Genomic DNA, 22,284 nt, shown 5'->3' on the forward strand with positions numbered 1-22,284 from the left:
TCTGCTTTATCGCTGTGAATTTTCACTGCAACCCTATGAGACAGAGGACTTTTAATACAATAGCTTTCATATTCTAAATGAAGCCTAGGCTCCAGGAGGTTGAGTGGCTTTCCTGATACCATATAGCTAAGCAGGAACCCATGTCTGTGGGTCTGTGTGCCCCAGAGCCCCTCTCTTCAGCACTGCCCTATACCCCCACGGTGAGTGCTGGCTGGACTCTGGCAGCAGTGGGGAGCCCTGGACTTACCCAGTGCTCCTTGAGCCACGGAGGAAGGATCCTGGTGGCAGCCCCACCCATTCTCCAGCATTCAGGACCACCCATTTGAGGGAGGAGCCAGCACAGTCACCAGTTTCTAGGCAGATGCCGAGTGGCGGAATATTAGAGCTCATGTGGTCTGTCACATGACAGCAGACCTCCAGAAAGGCAGAATGAGACTCCAAGCCTGGTGAGAATTAGGGGGCCCTGGGAGGAGGGGATCATGTTGGAGGGAGTACGTGTTGGAGGGTGGGAACGCAGCGACAGTCCAGCTCCGGCTAAAACCCGCCTGCTGTCTCTGCAGCTTCCTAGGGCTCCTTGCCCTCTTCGTCACTGGCAAATGCAGTTACAGCCCGGAGCCTGACCAGCAGCTGGCGTAAGTTGACTTAGCACAGACCTTCTCCTTCCCTATGCCCTGTTTTGCACCCACTGTCTTCGTCCCAGCCTCCCTCAACCTCTTACCAGCTCCTGGTATCCACTGCAAAGTCTTATCCCCAGTTGCCAGGCTCAGTCCTTGATCATTCACCTCTTGTGAGCCATATCTGCCTCTGGGATCCTACCCCAGGTCTCAGCCTCTAATCCTGAACCTTCCATCCCCACACTAACAAAGACCATGTTCATGACTCCTGACCCTGCAGGTTGCCCCCGGGCTGGGTGTCCCTGGGCCGTGTAGACTCTGAGGAAGAGCTGAGTCTCACTTTTGCCCTGAGACAGCAGAACGTGGAAAGATTATCCGAGCTGGTGCAGGCTGTGTCGGATCCCGGCTCTCCTCGTTACGGTGCCTACTGGGACTGGGGCTGGGATGTGGGATGCAATGGAGGGACCCAGGGCTGGGCTGAGCGTGGGATGGTGCACGTAATGTCAGGGTCGTGCTCTGGGTGCCTGGGGAGGTGGTGATATAGGGCAGTTGAATAGCAGTGGCTCTCGTTGAAGAGTTTCTGAATTTAAAAAAGTGAACTGGAAATAAACTGTCCAAAACTCACTCAAATTCTTTCCCCAAAAACTTTCCACGTGTGTCAGGCTAGAAACCTGAAAATTAAGAGCACAGTCTGTGTGATCAGATCTGGATTCAGATTCTGACTCTACTATTTACCAGCTACCAGACAGATTGGGAAGTAGTATGCAGTACAGATAGGTACCCATCAACTCAAATTCCTTACCTACCTTACCCACAACATGCCCATTTCCTCCTCCAGTCAGACTCGAGGGCTGTCAGTTCAGCTCTGAAAGAGCCTTGTCCACTTTTTACCATTGCCTGTTACTGCCAATACATTTGTTTTTTTCTTGCACCCAGACTGTTGCCCAGCCCCCTGAGCGGTCTGCAGTCTCTTCCCCTCCATCCCACTCCCCACCATGCTCCCTACTCTGCTCTAAAACAGTGTTTTGCTCCAGTGGTCATGCTGGATAGTGTCCCTCCCCTGCATGAAGGGGTGGGGAGTGGTGGGGGGGGGGCAGTCTCAGATTTACCCCGGAGCTATGTGCCTGGTGCTGTGCAGGAAAATAGTGACACACTATTACGTTAAGCTTAAAAACAAGTATGAAGACTGGAACTAAATTAGGTGTCATCTGATAATTGGTTCTGAAAGTTTTGAAAACTTTTACTGTAAATAAACTTAAAATGAAAAATTTTAACTTCTTAACCTTACATGTTGGTTATGATCATGGCAATACATGCTCTGATGCAGCAATTGCAAACTTGTGACCTTTAGGGTAAATCCATATTTCTGGCCATAGCATTCCAAGTCTCCCTAGTCTTTTCTTCCCCTGGCCCCCAAATATAGCTTGCACAACCTGCCTTTTTGCTAGAAAGTTCTCACCCATCCCTCAAGACCCTGTTCCAGTTTTCCTGGGAAGTCCCAATGTCTCCTGGTTGAGGTCCAAAAAGGCAACTTGGAAAAGCAATGAATGAAGGCAAGATCCTCTACTGAATCTATGCAGGAAAATACCTGACCCTAGAGGATGTGGCTGAACTGGTCCGGCCATCACCATTGACCTTCCGCACAGTCCAAAAATGGCTTTTGGCCGCTGGAGCCCAGAACTGCCATTCAGTGACCACACGGGACTTTCTGACTTGCTGGCTGAGTGTCCGGTGAGAGGGAATGATTGCCCCATGGAGGGTACCAATCATCCCATCAGGGAGACATGTCACCCCAATGGGAGAGAACTGAGACCTAGGGTGGGGGGGGGCAGGTACTTGTGGGCAAGAGCTAACACATGGGGAGACAACAACGAACAGTGATGTTCAGGCAGCCTCCTCTGCCCTTGTCCATGCTTTCTGACCTCTGTTTTCTGATCTCTGACCTCCAGACAGGCAGAACTGCTGCTCTCTGGGGCTGAGTTTCATCGCTATGTGGGGGGACCTGGAGAGATCCATGTTATAAGGTCCCCACGTCCATACCAGCTCCCGAAGGCCTTGGCCCCTCATGTGGACTTTGGTAACACCAAGTGGGGCTGGTGGGGGTTGAAGCACATAGAGCCAGGGGCTAGAAAAGTTTAGATGCCATGGTGGGTGTGGGGTGGGGTCAGTGGTAAAGTGGGGGTTGGAGTCTAAAAGATCTCCTCCTCAAGGCTGACCCCTCCCCACAGTGGGGGGGCTGCACCGCTTTCCCCCCACATCATCCCTGAGGCAACGCCCTGAGCCACAGGTGTCAGGGACTGTTGGCCTGCACTTGGGCGTGACCCCATCCGTGATCCGTCAGCGATACAACTTGACAGCACAAGACGTGGGCTCTGGCACAACCAACAACAGCCAAGCCTGTGCCCAGGTGAGCTGTGCAGAGAGCTCCAGGGGCCTCACACCCTATCCAAGGTGCCTCCCCAGTGTGGGGCTTGCTCCCTGACTCCACCCCTGGGTTCTCACCCACTATCCTGTGACCTGGAGCAGTGTCCCCTGCCCTGACTTTGAGGCTGTATCCTCTGACCGATGATATCTGCTCTGATTCCCTTTGTAGTTTCTGGAGCAGTATTTCCATGACTCAGACCTGGCTGAGTTCATGCGCCTCTTTGGTGGGAACTTTGCACACCAAGCGTCAGTAGCCCGTGTGGTTGGACAACAGGGCCGGGGCCGGGCTGGGATCGAGGCCAGTCTAGATGTGGAGTACCTGATGAGTGCTGGCGCCAACATCTCCACTTGGGTCTACAGTAGCCCTGGTACTGCCAAGGGGACTGGTTGGTGGGGAGGTGGGTGGTGGGGAGTGTTGATCAAGGGAATCAAGGTGGGATCAAGGGAATCCCATGAGAGAGAGAGAGAGATCCTGACAACCTCCTAAATGATTGCCCTTGTGCTTTCCCCCACCTCCCAAATCCAGGCCGGCATGAGTCACAGGAGCCCTTCCTGCAGTGGCTCCTGGTGCTCAGTAATGAGTCAGCCCTGCCACATGTGCACACCGTGAGCTATGGAGATGATGAGGACTCCCTCAGCAGCGCCTACATTCAGCGGGTCAACACCGAGTTCATGAAGGCTGCCGCTCGGGGTCTCACCCTGCTCTTTGCATCAGGTGACCTCCTACTCTAAACTTTGACCCCACAGGAACTCTTGTGATCTCTGACTTATAATCTGAACTCAACAGGGACCACTGATCTGACCTCTAAACTTTGACCTCTTGCAGTAATAACTCTTTAATTTCTTCTCTGACATCTGAACACACATATCAAGCTCTGACCAATTAATCTGAGTGCTAAACTTGGTCTTTCTCTAGGTGACAGTGGGGCTGGGTGTTGGTCTGTCTCTGGAAGACACCAGTTCCGTCCCAGCTTCCCTGCCTCTAGGTAAGCACTCCAGCTCATCACTTACTTGTGACCACCAATCTTCCATCTATGACCTCATAATCTGGAATCTTTGCCTTGACCCCACCAGGTGCTCCTGTAGCTCAGCCCTCAGTTTAACCAGCTCTGGTTACTGCACTCCCCTCTTCTTCCTATAGGTCTAGGTCCCTCGGCTCCTGAGTAAAACGCAGCTCCCAGTATTCCTCTTCCTCAGTTCCCAAGCATTTTAGTAGAAGATTTGGTGAATGTGCTGTAGAGAAGTGTGCACCGTCACCTCAGGCCATGCCCCGAGGGCGCAAAACCTCTTAGTCTTCCCCCATGTACATGCTTCCCCCCAGAGTCCAGTGCCTCTAGCAAGACCCAGCCCATACTTACCCATCTCCACATATTTTGGAGGTCCCCTGGGCACCCCGACAAACTGAGTGTTGTCTTCTGCTCTCAGCCCCTATGTCACCACAGTGGGAGGCACATCCTTCCAGAACCCATTCAGAGTCACAAATGAGATCGTTGACTACATCAGTGGGGGTGGCTTCAGCAATGTGTTCCCGCAGCCTTCATACCAGGTGTGTATGTGTATTTGTGTGGATGGATGGGTGGGAGGGATCCTCAATTCAGCAGACAATACTCACTCAACAACACCTTCCAGGAGGAAGCTGTAGCCCAGTTCCTGAGTTCCAGTCCTCATGTACCACCATCTAGTTACTTCAATGCCAGTGGCCGTGCCTACCCAGATGTGGCTGCACTCTCCGATGGCTACTGGGTGGTCAGCAACAGCGTGCCCATTCCATGGGTGTCTGGCACCTCGGTAAGAATCAGCCTGGCTCCAAACCCCCACTCAGGAACCATCCTCACCCTCTACAAAGACCTTGCACCCAGAATCCCTGACTCTGCAGAGACCTCTGATCCTTTCAGACATTCCTCCCCCAAATCCAATCCCTCTGAACCCCTAACCTCTACTCCCACCCTCACTTTTGCAGGCCTCTACTCCAGTGTTTGGTGGGCTACTATCCCTGATAAACGAACATAGAATCCTCAGCGGCCGCCCCCCACTTGGCTTTCTCAACCCAAGGCTCTATAAGCAGCGTGGGGCGGGACTCTTTGATGTAAGTATGGAAGGGAAGGGTGTGGACATTTTAATGAATATGGAGAGTACAAAGATGAACTTGAGGGCAGTTCTGATGGGGTTCTGAAATGTGAATACAAGGTAAGGGAGCTTAGTCTGTTAGTACTGGTACAAGCAGGCCAAGATGTGATGCCCACCTTTTCCCTAGGTAACCCATGGCTGCCATGAGTCCTGTCTGAATGAAGAGGTGCAGGGTCAGGGTTTCTGCTCTGGCCCTGGCTGGGATCCTGTGACAGGCTGGGGAACACCCAACTTCCCAGCTCTGCTGAAGACATTAATCAACCCTTGACCTGTTCCCTGCCCCCCAGCTGGTGGCTCGGTCCCTTATTCTGCACTGTTGGAAGCCTGCTGAACCATCAACCACTGACTGCTGCAGACAGCTTATCTTCCTAACCCTGAAATGCTCTGAGCTTGACATGTCTCCCAACCTTACCCTGCTCCATCACACTCAGGTCTCCCTACTCCTGCCTCATGTTCCTCTTACAGATGCTATTACCAGTAGTGTTACAGATGTTATAACCAGTACTGTTATAACCTACCCCACCCAAACCCCCTCCTATTTCTCTTTTCTCTTTTCAAACTGTTGTCTGTGCTCTCTGTGTACACTTTCACTTTATGTTCTCTCAGTTCACTGCAATGAGACCTCTGCTCTCACTTTTACACTCTTTACTTCCCTGGCAATTACAAACAATGGTTGTCCTGCTGCTTCATCCAGTGCTCACTTCCCAGTCTTTGCTTTATGGGCTCTCCGTCAGAGCTGTCCACTTCTCCTTCTTTAGACTTCAGGACTTAACTTCTTTTCTGACTGTTCCCACTTCGTCTTTCATTCTCTCCTTCCTCACTAAATGTTGGTATACTTCATTGCTTCATCTTTAGTCTTTTGCTCTTCTCAATGTTCCCTGGAACAAATTAATCACCTGGTATCCACAGCTATCACAATCTCACAAAATCAGACTTTATATCCAACAGTAACTGATACCTCAAATGCAAGTTGTATAATACTCAATACTTCATCTCCCTCCTTTCCCAATTCCAGACTGTTCTCTTGTGTTCTTTCTTGGTAAATGATACTATGCTTCTTCCAACCAAGCCAGAAATCTAAGTGTTATCCTAGACTCCCATTTCCTTCACCTCCTCCTCCCCATTACTACTGTCAATCAATAACTCCTACTGACTTTACCTCTTAAATACAGCTTTAGCAAGACGCAAGTCCTGCCAGTTATATTTCCTAACTATATCTAGAACTCATCTACTTCTCTCCATCTCCACTGCTATTACATTAGCTTAGAGCCATATTCTCTCCCCTGTGAATTGTTCAGAGACCCTTGCAAAAAGTGTCCTTACTTCCTGCCCATCCATTCCACAAAATCATTTTCCCAGAGTAAAATGCAAATCTCATCAGGTCATTTACTTAAAACCCTTCAAAGATTACTGATCAAATTTGGGCTTTTTGCTATGATTCACAAACCCTATCCTTCCCTTGCTATTTGTTCTTGAATAACAAAGTGTTTACCCTCCTTGCTCTCCCTGCCCTCCCCCACCACCACTTTCACTTTTGCTCAAGCTATTCTGCACCCTTAACATGAACTCTGACTCCCTTTGCCTGATTGGCTTCCAGGATTCTTTTAAAGACTCAGCTCAGAAGTCACCTCCTCCTGTGAACCTTTTGGCTCTCTGAAGTTAGCTGAAATTAGTTAGAAAAATTTTAGCTTTTTTCAAACCAAATCTGTTTGATTTTTGGTTCTGATGTAGACTACGAGAGAGCTTTGGGCAAGTAAGTTCATCTCCCTGAATCTTTTCTCTAATCTGTTAAGTGGGGATATCCATATCTGCCTCTCACAATAATCAGGAAATAATTAAATGGAATAAAGTTGATAGAGTGCCTGACACAAAGAAGTAGGCAGTAGATGTTCGTTCCCTTCCTCCCTTGCACCGCATACTGTGTCTACCTCTAGTATTTTAACTCCAACATAGTACTGAAAATGCTTGTTTACCTGTTTGCCTCCCTTTCCAAGACTGTTGGTGCCTAGAGGCCTAGAACCTCGTCCTACTTAACTTTGTATTTCCAGGCCCTAGCTCAGTTACGGCAATTGGGAATTAAATAAATGTTGCGTTGAAAACCCCACCCTCACTCGCTGTGATTTTGCATATGTGGTTTACTCAAGCTGAAATATTTCCCTCCCCATCTACAGCAGCACCGTGCGCTGTCCTGTTGCCCTTACTTCTCTGGACAGCTGGAGGGGAGTGGGGCTTGCGTTCCAACCCGTAAAGGGCTGAGTAAGGGAACTAGAAAGGATGCAGACTACCAGGCAACCGGTGGTCGAGGACTGTCCGAAAGCAGTCTTCAAGCGTCAGGTTGCACAAGTGGTCCCAGACCCGCAGAAGAGCGTCCTCGACATTCACGGTTCCTATGCCGGCGTAAGGGCCTAAGAATACAGCGCGAGGGGGAAGTGGCCCGTCTGCGCCATTTCGCTGGCAGACTGACAAGTAGGACGCGGGAGGCCCGAGAGACTGCAAACACGACTTGGGAGGGGCGAGGCGCGGGGCGTGTGACGTCACCCATGGTGTGTGCGTAACGTGAACGGAAGCGGAAGCGGCTCTGTTCGCCGCCTCTCCCACCGGCCCGATGAGCTGCAGCGGCTCCGGCGCGGACCCCGAGGCGGCGCCGGGCTCCGCCGCCTCGGCCCCGGGCCCGACGCCCGCGGTCTCGGCCCCCGCAGCGCTGCCCGCCGGCACCGCTGCGGAGAACAAGGCCAGCCCTGCGGGGACGGCAGGGGGACCTGGGGCTGGAGCTGCGGCAGGGGGCACGGGACCCGTGGCGGCGCGGGCCGGGGAGCCGGCCGAGCGGCGCGGGGCGGGTGAGGACTGGGACGGGTGAGGGTGAGGGCAGCGCCTAGGTCTTGGGCCCAGTAGTGGGTGAGGGCAGAGGGTTTGAGGCAGACCTAGCTGGGGCCCCGTGCCTCCCACCTCCGTGTCTCAGCTTGCTGGTTCTCCTCCAGCTCCGGTGTCGGCGGGCGGCGCGGCGCCCCCGGAGGGGGCCATGTCTAACGGGGTTTACGTGCTGCCGAGCGCGGCCAACGGAGACGTGAAGCCGGTGGTGTCCAGCACGCCTCTGGTGGACTTCCTGATGCAGCTGGAGGATTACACGCCTACGGTGGGCTTCCTGCCTGAACAAGGCTATTGACCCGCTGTCAGGCCAACTTTCCGCTACGCCACCTGGATTTCTAGCTTCCTTTTGTACTTGCTCCCCTACTAGCTCTTTGGTTTATCCCCTCTGCCCACCCAAACTGTGAGCTTCCTGAAAGCCAGGCCTTCCACCCATTTCCCTCACCCTCTCAGCCCGGCACTGCACAGGGCGAACGCTGACGGTCGTCTCCTTGATCTCTCAGATCCCAGATGCAGTGACTGGTTACTACCTGAACCGCGCTGGCTTTGAGGCCTCGGACCCACGCATGTGAGTACAGTCTGGGCAAGTTAGAGTCTTGGGTGCTTGTGCGGAGTTTGTTGCCCCATCTCTTTCTCACACCGGTTTTTTTCTCTCTAGAATTCGGCTCATCTCCCTAGCTGCCCAGAAATTCATCTCAGATATTGCCAACGATGCCCTACAGCACTGCAAAATGAAGGGCACAGCTTCTGGCAGCTCCCGAAGCAAGAGCAAGGTGTGAGGGGAGGCTCATTGAATCAGTAATTACCTCCCACAGCATCGGAGGCTTAATTTATCCTGAAACTCCTTTGGGGAACCTGAGCCCTAGGGGAGGTGAAAGACCTACTCAGGGTCACCCACCTGGGACTGAAATCTGGGATTCCTATGCTCAGCTGGTGCTCTTCCCTCTTCCCTCAGGACCGCAAGTACACTCTAACCATGGAGGACTTGACCCCTGCCCTCAGCGAGTATGGCATCAATGTGAAGAAGCCGCACTACTTCACCTGAGCCACCCAACCTAAATGTACTTGTCTGTCCCCTTGTCCCCACACCAGCCTGTTTTCATAATAAACTTTATTGTGACAGGCAGGGCTGGTCCCTCCCATGCCGGGAGATACCGTGTGGCAAGTGACAAAGCTCTGAGCCTAGCCCCTTTGGGGGCTGCAGTGGTAGGGATGGGGGCAGGGGGATGGGCCCCATGGCTGGGGTAGTACCATGATTGGAGGCAGGGGAGGCAACCAGAGGCCTGCTGCTTTGGGGAGACACACTCCCCTAACCGTGTCCTGACACCTCTGGAGTTTAGGCAAGGACTTTCCAGCTCTACTTGTCCTGCATCTTCTCCAGGATGGGCACAATCATGTCAAACTTGGGCCGCTTAGCAGGGTCTTCATTCATGCAGATCTTCATGAGCTTACACACATGGGGGGAAATGCCTGGTGGGATGGTAGGCCGAAGGCCTTCCAGTGCCACCTGCAAATACAGGGAAAAATAAAATGGGTCTCAGGACTTGAATATCCTGTGGGGAGAGGCCTCTAGTCCTCAGGACAGGATTACCGTATATTCTAACAAAAATGGGAAGAGCCCAGCCCTGCTATAGTTATTGTCACTACCACCACCATTCCTCTGACACCAGTGCATACAGTTGTGCTCTCACCTTCATTCCAATCTCCATGTTGGAGAGGTCAGCAAAAGGTACTTCCCGTGTCACCAGTTCCCACAGAAGCACTGCAAAACTCCACATGTCTGCTGAGCGTCTGTTTGTATCTTCAGGCTTCTTCTGCAGAGCTGGAGGAACAGGACTTATCTATTCCAGCTGCCTGTCCTGTCTCTGCTCCCTTCCATTACTACTGAGCTGGCCCTTCTCTACCTCCCAACATGATGCCCTCATTCACCTTCAGGGGCCACCCAGGCAGGTGCATACATGCGCCCAGGGCATTGGAAGGAGAACTTGACGTCGGCCATGCTGATTCGGGCAGTCATGTCCTCATCAATCTGAGGAAGAGAAGATAGATATGTGGAAGGAGGTAAGTCCTATTCTAGACAGCGAAAGGGCTCTGGGGGCATGGGCCAGGAGTGAAGTGTGACCTTACCATTACACTACGGCTGTTGAGTGCATGTCGTGGGATGAGGGGCTCTAGAGTGTGTAGGAAGGCCATGCCCCTTGCCATGTCCAATGCAAATTTCACAGCCTGGCTCTGGTCCACAACAAAATCTAAGGAGGCAAGAGTTAAATAGTTTGGAAAGGCTCACACACCCTGCCCCCATCCCTTGAGATTTGGCATCCCCTACTCACTGGTGCCTTCATGTAACACATTGTACAAGGATCCATATGGCATCCAGTGTGTGATGAGGGTGGGGTGTGGAGCAGGTGGAGACTGACAGGCACCTAGCACTGGGAGCACATTCGGATGCGAGAAAATCCTGGAAGAGGGAGAGTATCCCTAGCTGAGATCAGCATAAAAGATCTCCCTTTGGGTGCTATTCCGGGTTCTTCAGAACCAGCAGCTTCCCATTTAGGCCCTGCCGCACCTGAGCCGGGGACACTCCTCATTGAAGTCCCTGCTCTTCCTTGTACTCCAGTCTCGAACCTTTAGCACCTTCACGACGATGTCATTGCCCTGCCAACGGCCCTTCCATAGCTGAGAGACAAGTAAGGTTTAGGCTTTAACTAAGGCCACTGCTTTCTTGTCCACTTACCGGAGGAAAAGCTTAAGGCAGGTGAAGAGCAGGTAATTGGTTAGGGGTTGGGGAGGGAGGGGCAAGAAGGGCAGGGTCACCTCTCCAGAGTGATTCTCGTTGAGCTTCGCCAGGAAGTTGAGCTGTTTGAAGTCAATGCCGGAGTGTTTGTTCAGAGTCCCATTTCCTGAGAGTGTGGGCAGGTCAGGTACCCAAGCTTCCCCCTAACCCAGCCCCAGGAGCTCAAGGTTATTCCCTCAACCACCCCTCCCCTCCCCTTACAGCTGACTCACGGGGCCGAGTGCGGGTGGTCCCCTTCCAGAATGTGTCCTTGTATGGAATACGGTTAAGATTCTGGCCCATCTTCTCTGCCCGTTCTGGGGAAGAAAAACAATTTTCGCTTCAGTTGTAATATGGGGCGAGGATATAGGTGGGGGGACAAGACAAGAGGGTACAAACTGGGGGTGGGGGACAGACCTCGGAGGAGCTCTCTCAGGGGTGCCTTGGCTTTGTCCACAGGCATCTCTCCATACTTGTTACAAATGCTGACAAGGGCCCCGTTAGCCACTAGGTCCTAGAATGAAAAGGTGGTTGTGATGAGGGGCCCTGCTGCCTCCCTGAGGGTCACAACCAACCATGAATACAGATGTAGTATCAACTCTGAATGTCACACATTCAGCAGTACTCACAGGATGGGTTGAAGGTTCTAGAATCTCCCATTCAGGCTCAGACTTTGCTTCCCACTCATCCCAGGGCTTCGGGCATGAGCACTCACCTCTGCCACCTGATCTTGTCCCCAAAAACAGGCATAGTGCAGGGGCACATTCCCATGCTCATTCACTGCATTGATGTCAGCTTTATACTGCAGCAGCTGGTCCCATGGACAAGTAGAAGAGGCAGAAGACACAAATGACAGACAGGGGTTGAACCATGTGAGGAGAGAGGAGTACATGTGCTTGTGACTGACTTCCAGGCATGTATAGGATGTGGGCTAGAGGGAGCATTCATAAATACCTTCTGCACAATATCACGGTGTCCATGACTGGCTGCCAGGTGCAGGGGGGTGTCATCCCCACGGTTCATCACATTGATTCGTGCCCCCCTCATGATCAGCATCTCAACCACAGCAGAACGGCCCTCTCGGCAGGCCCAGTGCAAGGGGGAGAAGCCATGATCGTCCCTTTAAGGAAGGGACAATGGTTATTGATCTGGAGGGGGGATGGGAACAAAGGCTTTGACAGAAGAAAAACTGATAGTTATTCTGCATATTCTCTCCCGGAAACCTTACCTCTCCAGGACTGATTCTCATTCATGCCAGCAACTTCCAAAGCTATCTAATTAAGACCTTCCCCTGAGCTTCAAACCCAACCAACCACCACCTGAAATCCCAACAAAACCATATGATTCATTGTCTTCATCATCTCCCATGAGCCTTTCTCTCATTAAATGGTACCATTCTTCATTTGGTTTCCTCTGTATTCCTTTTGCAACATCTGTTGGTCCTTTCTGTTTCCACTGCATCTCATACATCCCCCTCCTATACCACTTGTGTACTGGATTTTAAAAATTGAATGGGCTGTCTTGTCTGCAAGACTGTGAACTTCTTGAGAGAATAGACAACAAGTGTTTAATGCATATTAATGCAAGGGAAGGGTGTCTTGGAGAAGGAAGGCCACAACTCATGGGAAAGGGAGCAAGCTTCCTGATTGGCTCTGGTACTGAAACTTAAGATCTAAAAATGGACTGCAATGAAAATAATGTTTTGGAAGGGTTTATAGTGAAAAAGAGAAGTTCTTTTGATAGGTCATTACTGATGAGGCAGCTATCAAACCAGGATTTGGTTTGGTAAGACACGATTCCTCTATTCAAACAATCCTGGGCCCAGAAAATGAGGAGAGGAAAATGAGAATGGAATGAGGAGAGGAAAATGAGAATGGCTTCTTTGGAAAGAAAACTGGATCAGAATTTTTCCCCCTAAAGGACATGTATTTTCTAAAGTAAAAGAACTGTACAAAAAGAAAAAAACACTTGGTGGGAGCTGGGTCTGCCTGACAGCCTGGGGCCATAAAAGGAAATTCCCTCCAGTACCCAGCATGGGCTCCGGTGAACATCCAAGGGGCGGGGCAGGGGGCGGTCCGTGGTCTGGGACTGCAGCCTCCGGATGCCTTAGTGCTGCGGTCACTTCCCTTGTGGGAGCTCTGGGCATGGTCTGAAGTAGATCAGAGGTCTGGCCACTGCAGGCCACACAGATGTCCCCCTCCCTCGGGATGAGAGTGGGGCGTGGCCTTTAACTTAATGACTTCCCTCCACAGCTGCCCTCATCAGCTCAGAGATAGCCAAAAGGTTTCCTGGGAGGTGGATTTCCCCCTCCTCCTCTTCTCTGAAGCAACTACTATCCTCTTCTTATCAGTCAGTTTTGCCTCCCAGCTCTTTAATTTGTGCCCGGTTTATCAGCCTCCTGCAGTCTGTGGCAAGGAGCAGGCCAGAGCCTGAGGGCAAAAGTATGGGCACAAGGGTTCTGCTCACTGTCAGGTTGCCTGTCATCGCAGGGCCACAGGCTGTAATCCCAAAGAGGCGTACAGGGAATTCACCCCACCTCATATCCAGCATTTAGCCTGCTTGGGCCCCCAAAGCCTATCTCTTCAAACCAGCACCAAAGCCTTCCAGTTTCACTAATGCCAGCCCTTCACGTTTTGGCACCAGAGTTTTACACGATGCAAGTCCCACTGGACAACTTCAACTAAGCCTTTATTACCCTACCAACAAAATAATAAGGGTACTCACTCTTTACCAGAGCACCCTTTGAAGAATTATGAAAGAATTATGGAAATTATGAAAGAATATGAAAAATGGAAAAAGTGCCTGGGAATTATGGAGGAATAGCATAGAGAACATGAGTGAAGCCTGGATGAAGATGATAGATGATCCCTACCTCTCAAACCTAAATAGTAAACTCTCCCAACCTGAAGGAATAAGATTTTTAAATAAAAAAACCCTGAATCAAAACCACCAACCTGAATCATCAACACCACTACTGCTTTTCTTGCCTTCCTTTCTCAGCCAACCTTGTCTACATTCACTTTCTCTATTTCCTCACCTCCTGTTCAACCTGCCACCAGGCTGCTGCCTTGAGGGCTGGCATTATGTCTGATTCTGGGCCTCTAGAACCCAGCACAGGAGGTGTTCACAGTACTTTAAATGAAGGAACCCGGTGGTGTCTGGTTTCTTCCTCCGTTTCCCTGTATAACAGCCTTCAGAAAGATCATCCAATATATTAATTGTAAATTCATTAGTTACTTCAAAGTGCTCAAGTTCATTGACCTCTCAACAGCCTATTCTACTGTTGACCACTACCCCTTTGTTGAAAATTCACTTGTCCGAGCTTAACTAACATTTTCCTGTTTCTCATACAACCTCCAGTGGCTCCTTTTCAGTCTTGTAGGCTTCTCATCCCCTTTCCTTCACACCTGTGTCTTCAGGTATTGTCTATACATTAATACCTCCCAAATCTGTGTCTCCAAGTCAGATCTCTGTCCTTAAATCCAAATCTGCATAGCCAACAATCTATTCAACATTTCTACTTTGCTGTACAGTCACTTTAACATATTAGAGCGGCACTCATCATCGTTCAGTCTTGTCCAACTCCGTAAAAGTAACCACAATCCACCCAAGTGTCCAAGCCAGAGCCCTTGGTCATCATCTTTGACCTTCCTCACTCTCCACACCAAGTCTCATAAATTCTTTATCCTAAAGATTTCAGGAATCCGATCACTTCTTTCTTTTTCATCTGCCTCCATTCTAGTCTAAGGCAACACCACTTCTGGGATGGACTAAGCAATTCCCCCTCCACATGGCCACCTGCTCCTCAAAAGTTATCCAAGATGACACTTAAATGAACAATCTCATCATATCACAGCAAGGGTTTAAACCCTTGTTCTTAGAAAAATGGCCTTATTATGGCCTAAATATCCTTGCATGATCTGGCTGACCCTTGCAGCAGACCTTTCCAGTCTTATCTCCTGTGGTTCCCCACTCATACCCAATGCTTCAGCCCACAGAAGCTCAGAGTTCCCTCCTGCAGCCATATGGACCTGTAGACAATTTCCAGACGCTCTTGCCTCCTAGCTTATGCCAGTGCAGCTCACTGAAACTGGAAAGCTTTCTGCAGCCTCTGACTATGAAACTCTTGTTGAGGAGCAGTCAAGAGTCAGCAGAAACACAGTTTTCTCTGTGGAGACCCTCTGCCCCCCACAGGCTGTGCTTTGCACTCTTCATGCTGGGTAGGAAAGTCAGCTGCCCCCAGCCAACGTGAGTACCCCACATCGCGGAGAGGAGCAGGTCTTTGCCCTTCTTCTCACCCACCAGCCACCTCAGCTCACCCCTGGTTGAGGTCGTTCTCCGTGTTGTCCAGCCACAGGCGAACGGCCACCGCGTTGCCCTCCCGGCACTGAGTGAAAATGTCGTCCATAGCAGCGTCCCGGCGCTGAATCCCCTAGATTGGGGAAGCCTGGGGACTCTGGAGGGATCCAGGGAAGGGGAGTGAACCCCGAGCTTTTTCCCCCACCAGAGATAAGTGTTTGTGTAGGGGGCGGAGGGTCCCGGCTGCCTCTCCGGCTAGTGGAGGTCTGGAAAGGAGTTGGGGAAGACGGGATGATCCCCGACTGTGTACCCTGGGCGCGAAGGAAAGGCGGGTCCGAACGAGGTAGGGGGTGATTAGAAAGTAGAGTCCCCTGAAGGGATGTCAGCGGGCAAGCACTGGGACCCTACCCGCCAACAGAGCTGGGGGAGGGGGAGTTCAGGCGCCCTATACCCTGTGAGAGGCGATCGGGGGTCCTTCCCGGGGGTGGCCCTCCTTCCCTACTCGGTATTCGGGCCGAGTGAAGGCTGACGGGTTGGCAGGGGTCGAGCTTTGGGGAGCGGCACGGGTGCTCTCGCACTCACCGGGACTCGGGCAGAAGGAGCCTTCTCCGGGGAACTCCCGTCCGGCCGCGCCCGCCGCCCAGCCCCGCCCCTGGCCCTCTCGGGCCAGCGCGGGCCCCCAACTCTCCCTCCCGCCTCCCTTGCCCTTCTAGCCAGCAGTGCCTAAACTCGATGGTTTTCGGCGCCGCGCCGGCCTCTCTAGCCACCCAGACTTGCACTCTTTGGTTTCCGGCTCAGTTCCGGCGACTACGCGCGGTCGGTTTACAGGAGACTAGTGCTGCACGTGGAGAGCTGCTTGGCTCTCGCGACTTCGCCCACCCGACCCGCATGTTCGAAGAGCCGGAGTGGGCCGAGGAGGCCCCAGTAGCCACGGGCCTCGAACCTGTAGCTGCACGACCTCGGCCTGCCGCAGCCTCGCAAATCAAGGTGAGTGACCCTGCAGGGGCACCGGGAGCTATTTCAGGAGGAGAAGCTTACCCTGGTGGATCCGAGCGCTGGGACACTACGTTGCGTGTGGGGGGCGGGGGGCGGGGGGTAGTGCGCCTGGGCCAACTGAAGATTCGACTGAGTGAAGTTACTGAAGTTACTGAAGTGAAGAGGGTTTCTTGGACAGGAAAAGCACGAGCAAAGGCCCTGAGGCAAGAAAGCATTGTCCTGTAGTTAGGGTCACACACACAATGATCCGTGTGGATGGAGCATAGAGAGTAAGAGGGCATGCCTTTGAAGTTGGAGAGGAGAGTAGAAGTTTTGCGCATTTTAAGGATAGAGGCCAATGAAATGGATTTAGTAGGGGAGTGATTTCTTAAGATTTGCATTTTGAGAAAGTCATTGGTTGCAGTGTGGAGATTGGACTGCAAAGAGCAAGAGTAAATGACAAAGGATTATTGGCACTACCATTCTAAAGAAGTGGTGCAGAGTGGGTACTGAAAACCTTCAGGCTAAGTGCCTCGCCTAGGACTTCCCAGCAGGACTTCAGTCCAGGCCTCTCAGACAATAGACCTCCTTTAAGCCTTTGCACATGTGAAGGCTATTGTACTTCCTCAGGCTCTTCCTACCTTTCACTCAACCTCCAACATGGAATTGGACTGCTTTATTCCCTCCTGTTCATCCCCTCATCCCACTGCTTTAATCCATGCCACTGGTCTCCGTCCATCGGCAGCTTGTGCCTTCAGGTTTGTTCTCTACATCTACAGCTAGACTCATCTTAAATACACATGTGTGATCCTGTTACTCATTTTCAAAAACCTCCCTAGCTTTTATAGAAAGATAACCAGCTGGAGGCAAAAGCCTGACATTGAAGGTTGGAACTGTTGCTTGTGGCCCTACCACATTCCTGGGGGAGCTCCATTTTCTCATGTGCAATTTGAAGAAAGTGAGGTGGATGCTTTCTCTGCTCTCCAGCCTCCCAAAGATTGAGATGGTGACTTGAAAGTTGTTCACGGTCTGACAGGCTTCATGACAAGCTAGTGAAGTTGACTAGGAATAATCCACATGCCTGTCCACCTCTCCCTTCTTATTCTCCATTGCCCTCTATTCACCTCACCCCTGCTTTCATCCCTTGTTTTCCCCCAGGGCTCCAAGCACCGTCAGCTCTTGGCCACATTATGGGCCCTGGAGGCAGCAGCTCTTCCCCAGCAATCTCCTAGCCTGCCTGGCAGTGACTCTGAGGAGGAGGTAGTGGAAAGGAAGAAGAAACACTCAAAAAAGGCCTCATTTTCCAATGTTTCTATTGAAGTAGAGAAGAAGAGGAAGAAGAAATGTCAGAAACAGGGCCCACCTGGCAGTGACTCTGAAGAAAAGGAAGTAGAAAGGAAGAAAAAGTGCCTCAAAGGGGTTTTTAATGCCAGTGACTCTGCTGAAGAAGAGAAAAGGAAGAGGAAACACCAGAAACAGGTCCGCTCAAACCCTGCCCAGCACCTGGACAATGATGACCAAACAGGTACTAATGGATATGTACATGTGTGGGGGACAGGGAGGGGGATCAGTGTATCCTAATAGATGACAGAGGTTACCTGCCACCATTAGGTTTGGGATTAGCAATAAGAAGTACTTTCATGCAGGCAACAGTCCCTTTCTCAAGGATAGGGGTATGGCCAGGATGATTGCCAAACCTCTGAATTCAGGGGATCTTACCCCAAATATGCTTTCCCATCTCCCTCCCTGTAGGTCCCAAAGCTTGGAAGAGTAGAGATACAAATGACCTATCCCAGCCAAGCACTGGGACCACTTCTGCCAACCCCCCCCACATCTTGAGTCGCAAGCAGTGGCGGAACCGACAAAAGAATAAACGTAGGCATAAGAATAAGTTTCGGCCACCTCAGCCACCAGACCAGGCTCCAGCCACAGTCTCCACAGAGGAGACAGAGATGCCTCCTGACCCCAGTCCACACAGCCATGAGGATCGGGCGGGGGCTCTGCGAGCCCGCATGGCACAACGGCTGGATGGTGCTCGATTTCGTTACCTCAACGAACAGCTATACTCAGGGCCTAGCAGTGCTGCACAGCGTCTCTTCCAGGAAGACCCTGAGGCCTTTCTCCTCTACCATCGCGGCTTCCAGAGCCAAGTCAAGAAGTGGCCACTGCAGCCAGTGGACCGCATTGCCAGAGATCTTCGCCAGCGGTGAATGGGGGTTGGGCACTGTGAGAAGCGATGTGGGTCAGTCATGGCTCAGACTAGACCAGTAAGTGATCCCTCCCCTCCACTCCCAGGCCTGCATCCCTGGTGGTAGCTGACTTCGGCTGCGGGGACTGCCGCCTGGCTTCAAGTATCCGGAACCCTGTACACTGCTTTGACTTGGCCTCTCTGGACCCCAGGGTCACTGTGTGTGACATGGCCCAGGTAAACCCCTCTTCCTCTCTGTATCTGAACTGTGTCTAGAGACCCAGCCTCTGTGTGCTAATCTCTAATGCTCCCTCTCTCCGCCCTGCCTGCCCATCCTGGTGTCTGGCACTAGCACTCAGTGTTAGATTTCTGATCCCATATCGTGTGCTCTTTATAGTACTCCTACTCTCCACAGGTGCCTCTGGAGGATGAGTCTGTGGATGTGGCTGTGTTCTGCCTTTCACTGATGGGAACCAACATCAGGGACTTCCTAGAGGAGGCAAATAGAGTGCTGAAGCCAGGGTAGGAGCTCTCAGGACACGGATGCATATATATGTGCACATGCCTGTGTCCGTGCATTTACATAGAACTTTTTACCCTTCTCAGGGGTCTTCTGAAAGTGGCTGAAGTCAGTAGCCGTTTTGAAGATGTTCGGACTTTTCTGGGGGCTGTGACCAAACTGGGCTTCAAAGTCATCTCCAAGGTGAGGGCCCCAAGAAGTCTCCCTATTTTTGTCTCATGTGGTCGTTTTTTAGAGTAATAGCGTTCGGGAAGGAGGCTATAGGCACAGACACAGACATTTGCTTCTTGAAGGCATGACACATGAGAGAGCCCTGGAAGCTTTCTAAGTGAGGGCGGGACATGGACAGAAGTATTTTGAAGAACTGGGGTGAGGATTTGGAGCTTACTAGGTCTTTTCTGCCCCTAGGATCTTACCAACAGCCACTTCTTCCTGTTTGACTTTGAAAAGACTGGGCCTCCTCGGGTCGGTCCCAAGGCTCAACTCACAGGCCTGAAACTTCAGCCATGTCTCTACAAGCGCAGGTGACCTCTGGGGCCCCCTTGAAAGGGAGGCAAGTCTCGAACTCCAGGCTCAGAACTCTGAAGACTGTATCCAGCCAGGCTCTGACCCAAGAACGGGTACATCCCTTCCTCCATCCAAAGAACGAAGTGTGATGAAACCCCCTGGTTCAGCCCTGCTCTGTTGAAGGCTTCTTGGTTCCAAGATCATAAAGTCATTTGGGCTAGCTAAAGAATAAGGAGTTTATTGTGAAAATACAAGAGTGCTTGGGAATTAGGGATCCTCTAAATGTCATGGGAACTAGGTGGTTTGGAATGCAAGGCATCTCTGGGTTTGTCTCCTCTTTCCATCTCTCAGGAGCTACGTGGACTTTCTGCCCTGGCATCTCTACTCTCTTCTGATTTTCCATCTGCTGAGGAAATCTAAAGCCAGGGCTGAGTACATAGGAGGTGCTTAATAAACTGTAGCTATGGCTGTGATATGTTGTAAGCCTTACTATTTTCTAAAAATCTTCCCTAGGTAGGGTTGGAGGTTGAGAAGTAAAGAATGAATTTGTTGATTGAGGAAGACTCTGGGAGAGCTCAGGATAGGGCTTTCAACAGGTTTTACTTCCCAGGGTATTTAGGGATTGCTGGTAAGATTCTGAGCTGTGCTTGGAGGAAGATGGTGAGGAACGTGGGTCTCTTCATAAATAACAACTGGTTGGTGCCATGGTAGGGTGGGGGTTTGGGCTGTCCATTGGCAGAAGGGTCTGTCTGTTGTTTCTGCCTTGCAGTAGGCCCAGATAAGCATGTCTTGGGATGGCTATGGGCAAGGAAGGCTGGCGCTGGAAAAAGATGAACTGGGATGGTAGACCCTTGGCCTCTCCCAGAGGGTATTTGCTGTGGATCCAGGTATAAAGATATAGCCTGTTTATCTGTTTCAAAGAGCAAAAACGGAGAGTGCCCAATGGGACACAGCTTCTAGAGCTCTGAGCCAGTCGGTACCTCCATTGAGGAGATGGAGACTCTGAGGAAGGCTGTTGGCCAGAGGACATGTTTGGAGGCTAGGCTCTGAACCATTCGACACATACCGCACAGTGTCTTCCCATGTGCTCTTCTCTCTGCCAAATACTTGTCTGACTGGCAGAGTCTTATTCATCCTTCCAAATAGCCTCGCTGTTCCCTACTCCACCCTTTCCAAAGCAGAATTAATTTCTTCATCTGTGCTCTCTAAACTGCATTGTGGTGGCTTTGTGCATTAGGCTGTAGTCTTCTCAAGTCATACTTATTTTTGTATTCCCAGAGCTTGTTGCTGAGGTGGTGATAAGGCATGACAGGATCCATTTGAGTGGGACTGATGAGAGTAGTGTGTTGCAAGAACCCAGGTTCGGGGCACAGGATGTAGGCACTGAGGACTAGGGACAATGGAAGAAATAGGCAGATAGGAGAACTTGAGCAGGCAGAACAGGGGAAATGTTGAAGGTTGGTGAGAGAGAGGAATCTGAACTGAGTCTCTGGTTTCTCGCTTGAGCAAATAGTTGAGCTGGTGCTGCCATTCAGAATGTTGGGTTTCAGGTACCTGTTAGGTGTTCATTTGGAAGAGGGATGTAAAAGTGCCGGGAGAGAGCTGGCTAGCATTTGGGAATCAGCAGTTTAGAGGTGGTAATTCAAGTCAAAGGAATAGGTAAGATATCCAGAGTAAGGTAGTGAGAAGAGAAGATGGCTCAGAATAAAACTGAGGAATATTTAATGGATGGGCAAAGGCAAATGGATGAGTGCAGGTTGACAAGATGAGAAGGTTAGGCCAGAAATGGAGGAGTAAAACCAGAAGAGTGGTTGCTTTCAATACGAAAGGAAGGGACAGAGAGGTTGTCAGCTGTCAAATGCTGTTGTAAGATCTGTTAAAATCGGAGGCCTGGGTGGCTCAGTCAGTTAAGTGTCTGACTCTTGGTTTAGGCTCAGGTCATAATCTCACAGTTTGTTAGATTGAGCCCCACTTCAGGCTCTGTGCTGACAGTGAAGGGCCCGCCTGGGACTCTCTCTCCCTCTCCTTCTGCCTTCCCCTGCTCGTATCCATTGTGTCTCTCTCAAACATTAAAAAAAAATTTAGAGTGAAGTCAGATTGCAGTGGCGTACAGATTACTGAATAACACTGAGGGCCTGTGTGAGTTCATATGGGATTATTCATGACTTTATGGTTCCACCAGCCAGCCCAGTGGTGTAGTTATCTCTGCCTACTCAGGAGTCTAGGTGTAGCTGTGGGAAAAATGAGTACTAAGGGATCATCCAGAGTTGGAACCTTGCCATATAGTGGAAATGAAAGGAAAGTGAACATAAGTAAATGTTAAAGAAATACAAAAAACTTAAACATTAAAAATTAAAAAAAAAAAACACACTCTCAAAAATAAATAAATGTTTAAAAATTAAAAAAAAATAGGTACCTGGTGGCTCAGTTGGTTGAGTCCAACTTTGGCTCAGGTCATGATCTCACGGTTTGTGAGTTTGAGCCCTGCGTCAGACTCTATGCTGACAACTCAGAGCCTGGAGCCTGCTTCGGATTCTGTCTCTCTCTTTCTCTCCCTGCTCACATATCTCTCTCAAAAATAAATAAACATTAAAAAAATTTTTTTGGGGGCGCCTGGGTGGCGCAGTCGGTTAAGTGTCCGACTTCAGCCAGGTCACGATCTCGCGGTCCAGGAGTTCGAGCCCCGCGTCAGGCTCTGGGCTGATGGCTCAGAGCCTGGAGCCTGTTTCCGATTCTATGTCTCCCTCTCTCTCTGCCCCTCCCCCGTTCATGCTCTGTCTCTCTCTGTCCCAAAAATAAACGTTGAAAAAAAAAATTTTTTTTTTAAAAAAAAAATTTTTTTTTTTTTTTTCAATTTAAAAAACAATTTGAAAGTAAGCAAAGGCATTTCACACTATTCAGAAGTAACTGATTACTATGCTGGACTATGGAATTTTGTAGAAGAGGTAGGAGAGTGAAGACATGAGTGGGTTGTTGCACTGGGAGTCACTAA

General features: G+C 50.8%; 4 protein-coding genes across 10 annotated transcripts in view; 3 read left to right on the plus strand and 1 right to left on the minus strand.

Moving 5' to 3' along the window:
- The first annotated feature begins 316 nt into the window (after positions 1–316).
- TPP1 (tripeptidyl peptidase 1) lies at positions 317–7,269 on the plus strand. The gene is made up of 13 exons (XM_040461336.1): positions 317–446; positions 561–632; positions 895–1,034; positions 2,195–2,345; positions 2,564–2,691; positions 2,843–3,021; positions 3,208–3,406; positions 3,565–3,753; positions 3,955–4,024; positions 4,464–4,584; positions 4,668–4,826; positions 4,999–5,124; positions 5,293–7,269. The coding sequence occupies exons 1-13, from the start codon at positions 403–405 to the stop codon at positions 5,431–5,433; spliced, it is 1,719 nt and encodes a 572-aa protein (XP_040317270.1). The 5' UTR covers positions 317–402; the 3' UTR covers positions 5,434–7,269.
- Positions 7,270–7,755: 486 nt separating this feature from the next.
- Positions 7,756–9,156, plus strand: TAF10 (TATA-box binding protein associated factor 10). Its single transcript, XM_040461346.1, has 5 exons — positions 7,756–8,002; positions 8,144–8,298; positions 8,534–8,598; positions 8,689–8,803; positions 8,986–9,156. The coding sequence occupies exons 1-5, from the start codon at positions 7,771–7,773 to the stop codon at positions 9,073–9,075; spliced, it is 657 nt and encodes a 218-aa protein (XP_040317280.1). The 5' UTR covers positions 7,756–7,770; the 3' UTR covers positions 9,076–9,156.
- Positions 9,125–15,808, minus strand: ILK (integrin linked kinase). 4 transcript variants are annotated; one of them, XM_040461339.1, is made up of 13 exons: positions 15,685–15,808; positions 15,123–15,259; positions 11,758–11,923; positions 11,519–11,614; positions 11,221–11,317; positions 11,037–11,120; positions 10,845–10,930; positions 10,597–10,706; positions 10,361–10,488; positions 10,158–10,279; positions 9,960–10,059; positions 9,722–9,852; positions 9,125–9,537 (listed from the first exon to the last, which is right to left on the minus strand). In XM_040461339.1, exons 2-13 carry the CDS (start codon positions 15,209–15,211, stop codon positions 9,388–9,390), a joined length of 1,359 nt encoding a protein of 452 aa, XP_040317273.1. In that variant the 5' UTR covers positions 15,212–15,259; positions 15,685–15,808; the 3' UTR covers positions 9,125–9,387. The 4 variants fall into 4 exon arrangements, with proteins under 4 accessions (XP_040317273.1, XP_040317274.1, XP_040317275.1 ...); XM_040461340.1 differs by lacking the exon at positions 15,685–15,808 and adding an exon at positions 15,554–15,678; XM_040461341.1 differs by lacking the exon at positions 15,123–15,259 and having other exon boundaries at positions 15,685–15,774.
- Positions 15,809–15,898: 90 nt separating this feature from the next.
- RRP8 (ribosomal RNA processing 8) overlaps positions 15,899–22,284 on the plus strand; it is a 59,432-nt gene continuing 53,046 nt past the window's right edge. For 3 of the 4 annotated variants that reach the window (XR_005786437.1, XR_005786435.1, XR_005786436.1), the window contains exons 1-7: positions 15,899–16,089; positions 17,236–17,602; positions 17,830–18,283; positions 18,373–18,502; positions 18,681–18,787; positions 18,872–18,968; positions 19,194–19,405. Coding sequence is in view for 1 of the 4 variants with exons in the window: in XM_040461337.1 (XP_040317271.1) it covers positions 15,991–16,089; positions 17,236–17,602; positions 17,830–18,283; positions 18,373–18,502; positions 18,681–18,787; positions 18,872–18,968; positions 19,194–19,313 (1,374 nt within the window). In the remaining 3 variants the exon portion in view is untranslated. Of the gene's footprint in view, positions 16,090–17,235; positions 17,603–17,829; positions 18,284–18,372; positions 18,503–18,680; positions 18,788–18,871; positions 18,969–19,193; positions 19,766–22,284 lie in introns of those variants that run through there. The other variant, XM_040461337.1, reaches the window with a different exon arrangement.

Source organism: Herpailurus yagouaroundi, unplaced genomic scaffold (assembly GCF_014898765.1).
Source record: "Herpailurus yagouaroundi ecotype Mexico unplaced genomic scaffold, PumYag 255, whole genome shotgun sequence".
Taxonomy (NCBI): Eukaryota; Metazoa; Chordata; class Mammalia; order Carnivora; family Felidae; genus Herpailurus; species Herpailurus yagouaroundi.

Coding starts and splice junctions, on each gene's coding strand:
- ILK (XM_040461339.1), bottom strand. CDS start 15,211: ATGGACGACATTTTCACTCAGTGCCGGGAGGGCAACGCGGTGGCCGTT. Junction 10,931..11,036: donor GACCACCCGCACTCGGCCCC/GTGAGTCAGCTG, acceptor CCACACTCTCAG/GAAATGGGACTCTGAACAAA. Junction 9,538..9,721: donor ACATGGAGATTGGAATGAAG/GTGAGAGCACAA, acceptor CTGTATTTGCAG/GTGGCACTGGAAGGCCTTCG.
- TAF10 (XM_040461346.1), top strand. CDS start 7,771: ATGAGCTGCAGCGGCTCCGGCGCGGACCCCGAGGCGGCGCCGGGCTCC. Junction 8,003..8,143: donor GGCCGAGCGGCGCGGGGCGG/GTGAGGACTGGG, acceptor GTTCTCCTCCAG/CTCCGGTGTCGGCGGGCGGC. Junction 8,599..8,688: donor GAGGCCTCGGACCCACGCAT/GTGAGTACAGTC, acceptor TTTTCTCTCTAG/AATTCGGCTCATCTCCCTAG.
- TPP1 (XM_040461336.1), top strand. CDS start 403: ATGACAGCAGACCTCCAGAAAGGCAGAATGAGACTCCAAGCCTG. Junction 4,025..4,463: donor CCCAGCTTCCCTGCCTCTAG/GTAAGCACTCCA, acceptor TTCTGCTCTCAG/CCCCTATGTCACCACAGTGG. Junction 5,125..5,292: donor GTGGGGCGGGACTCTTTGAT/GTAAGTATGGAA, acceptor CCTTTTCCCTAG/GTAACCCATGGCTGCCATGA.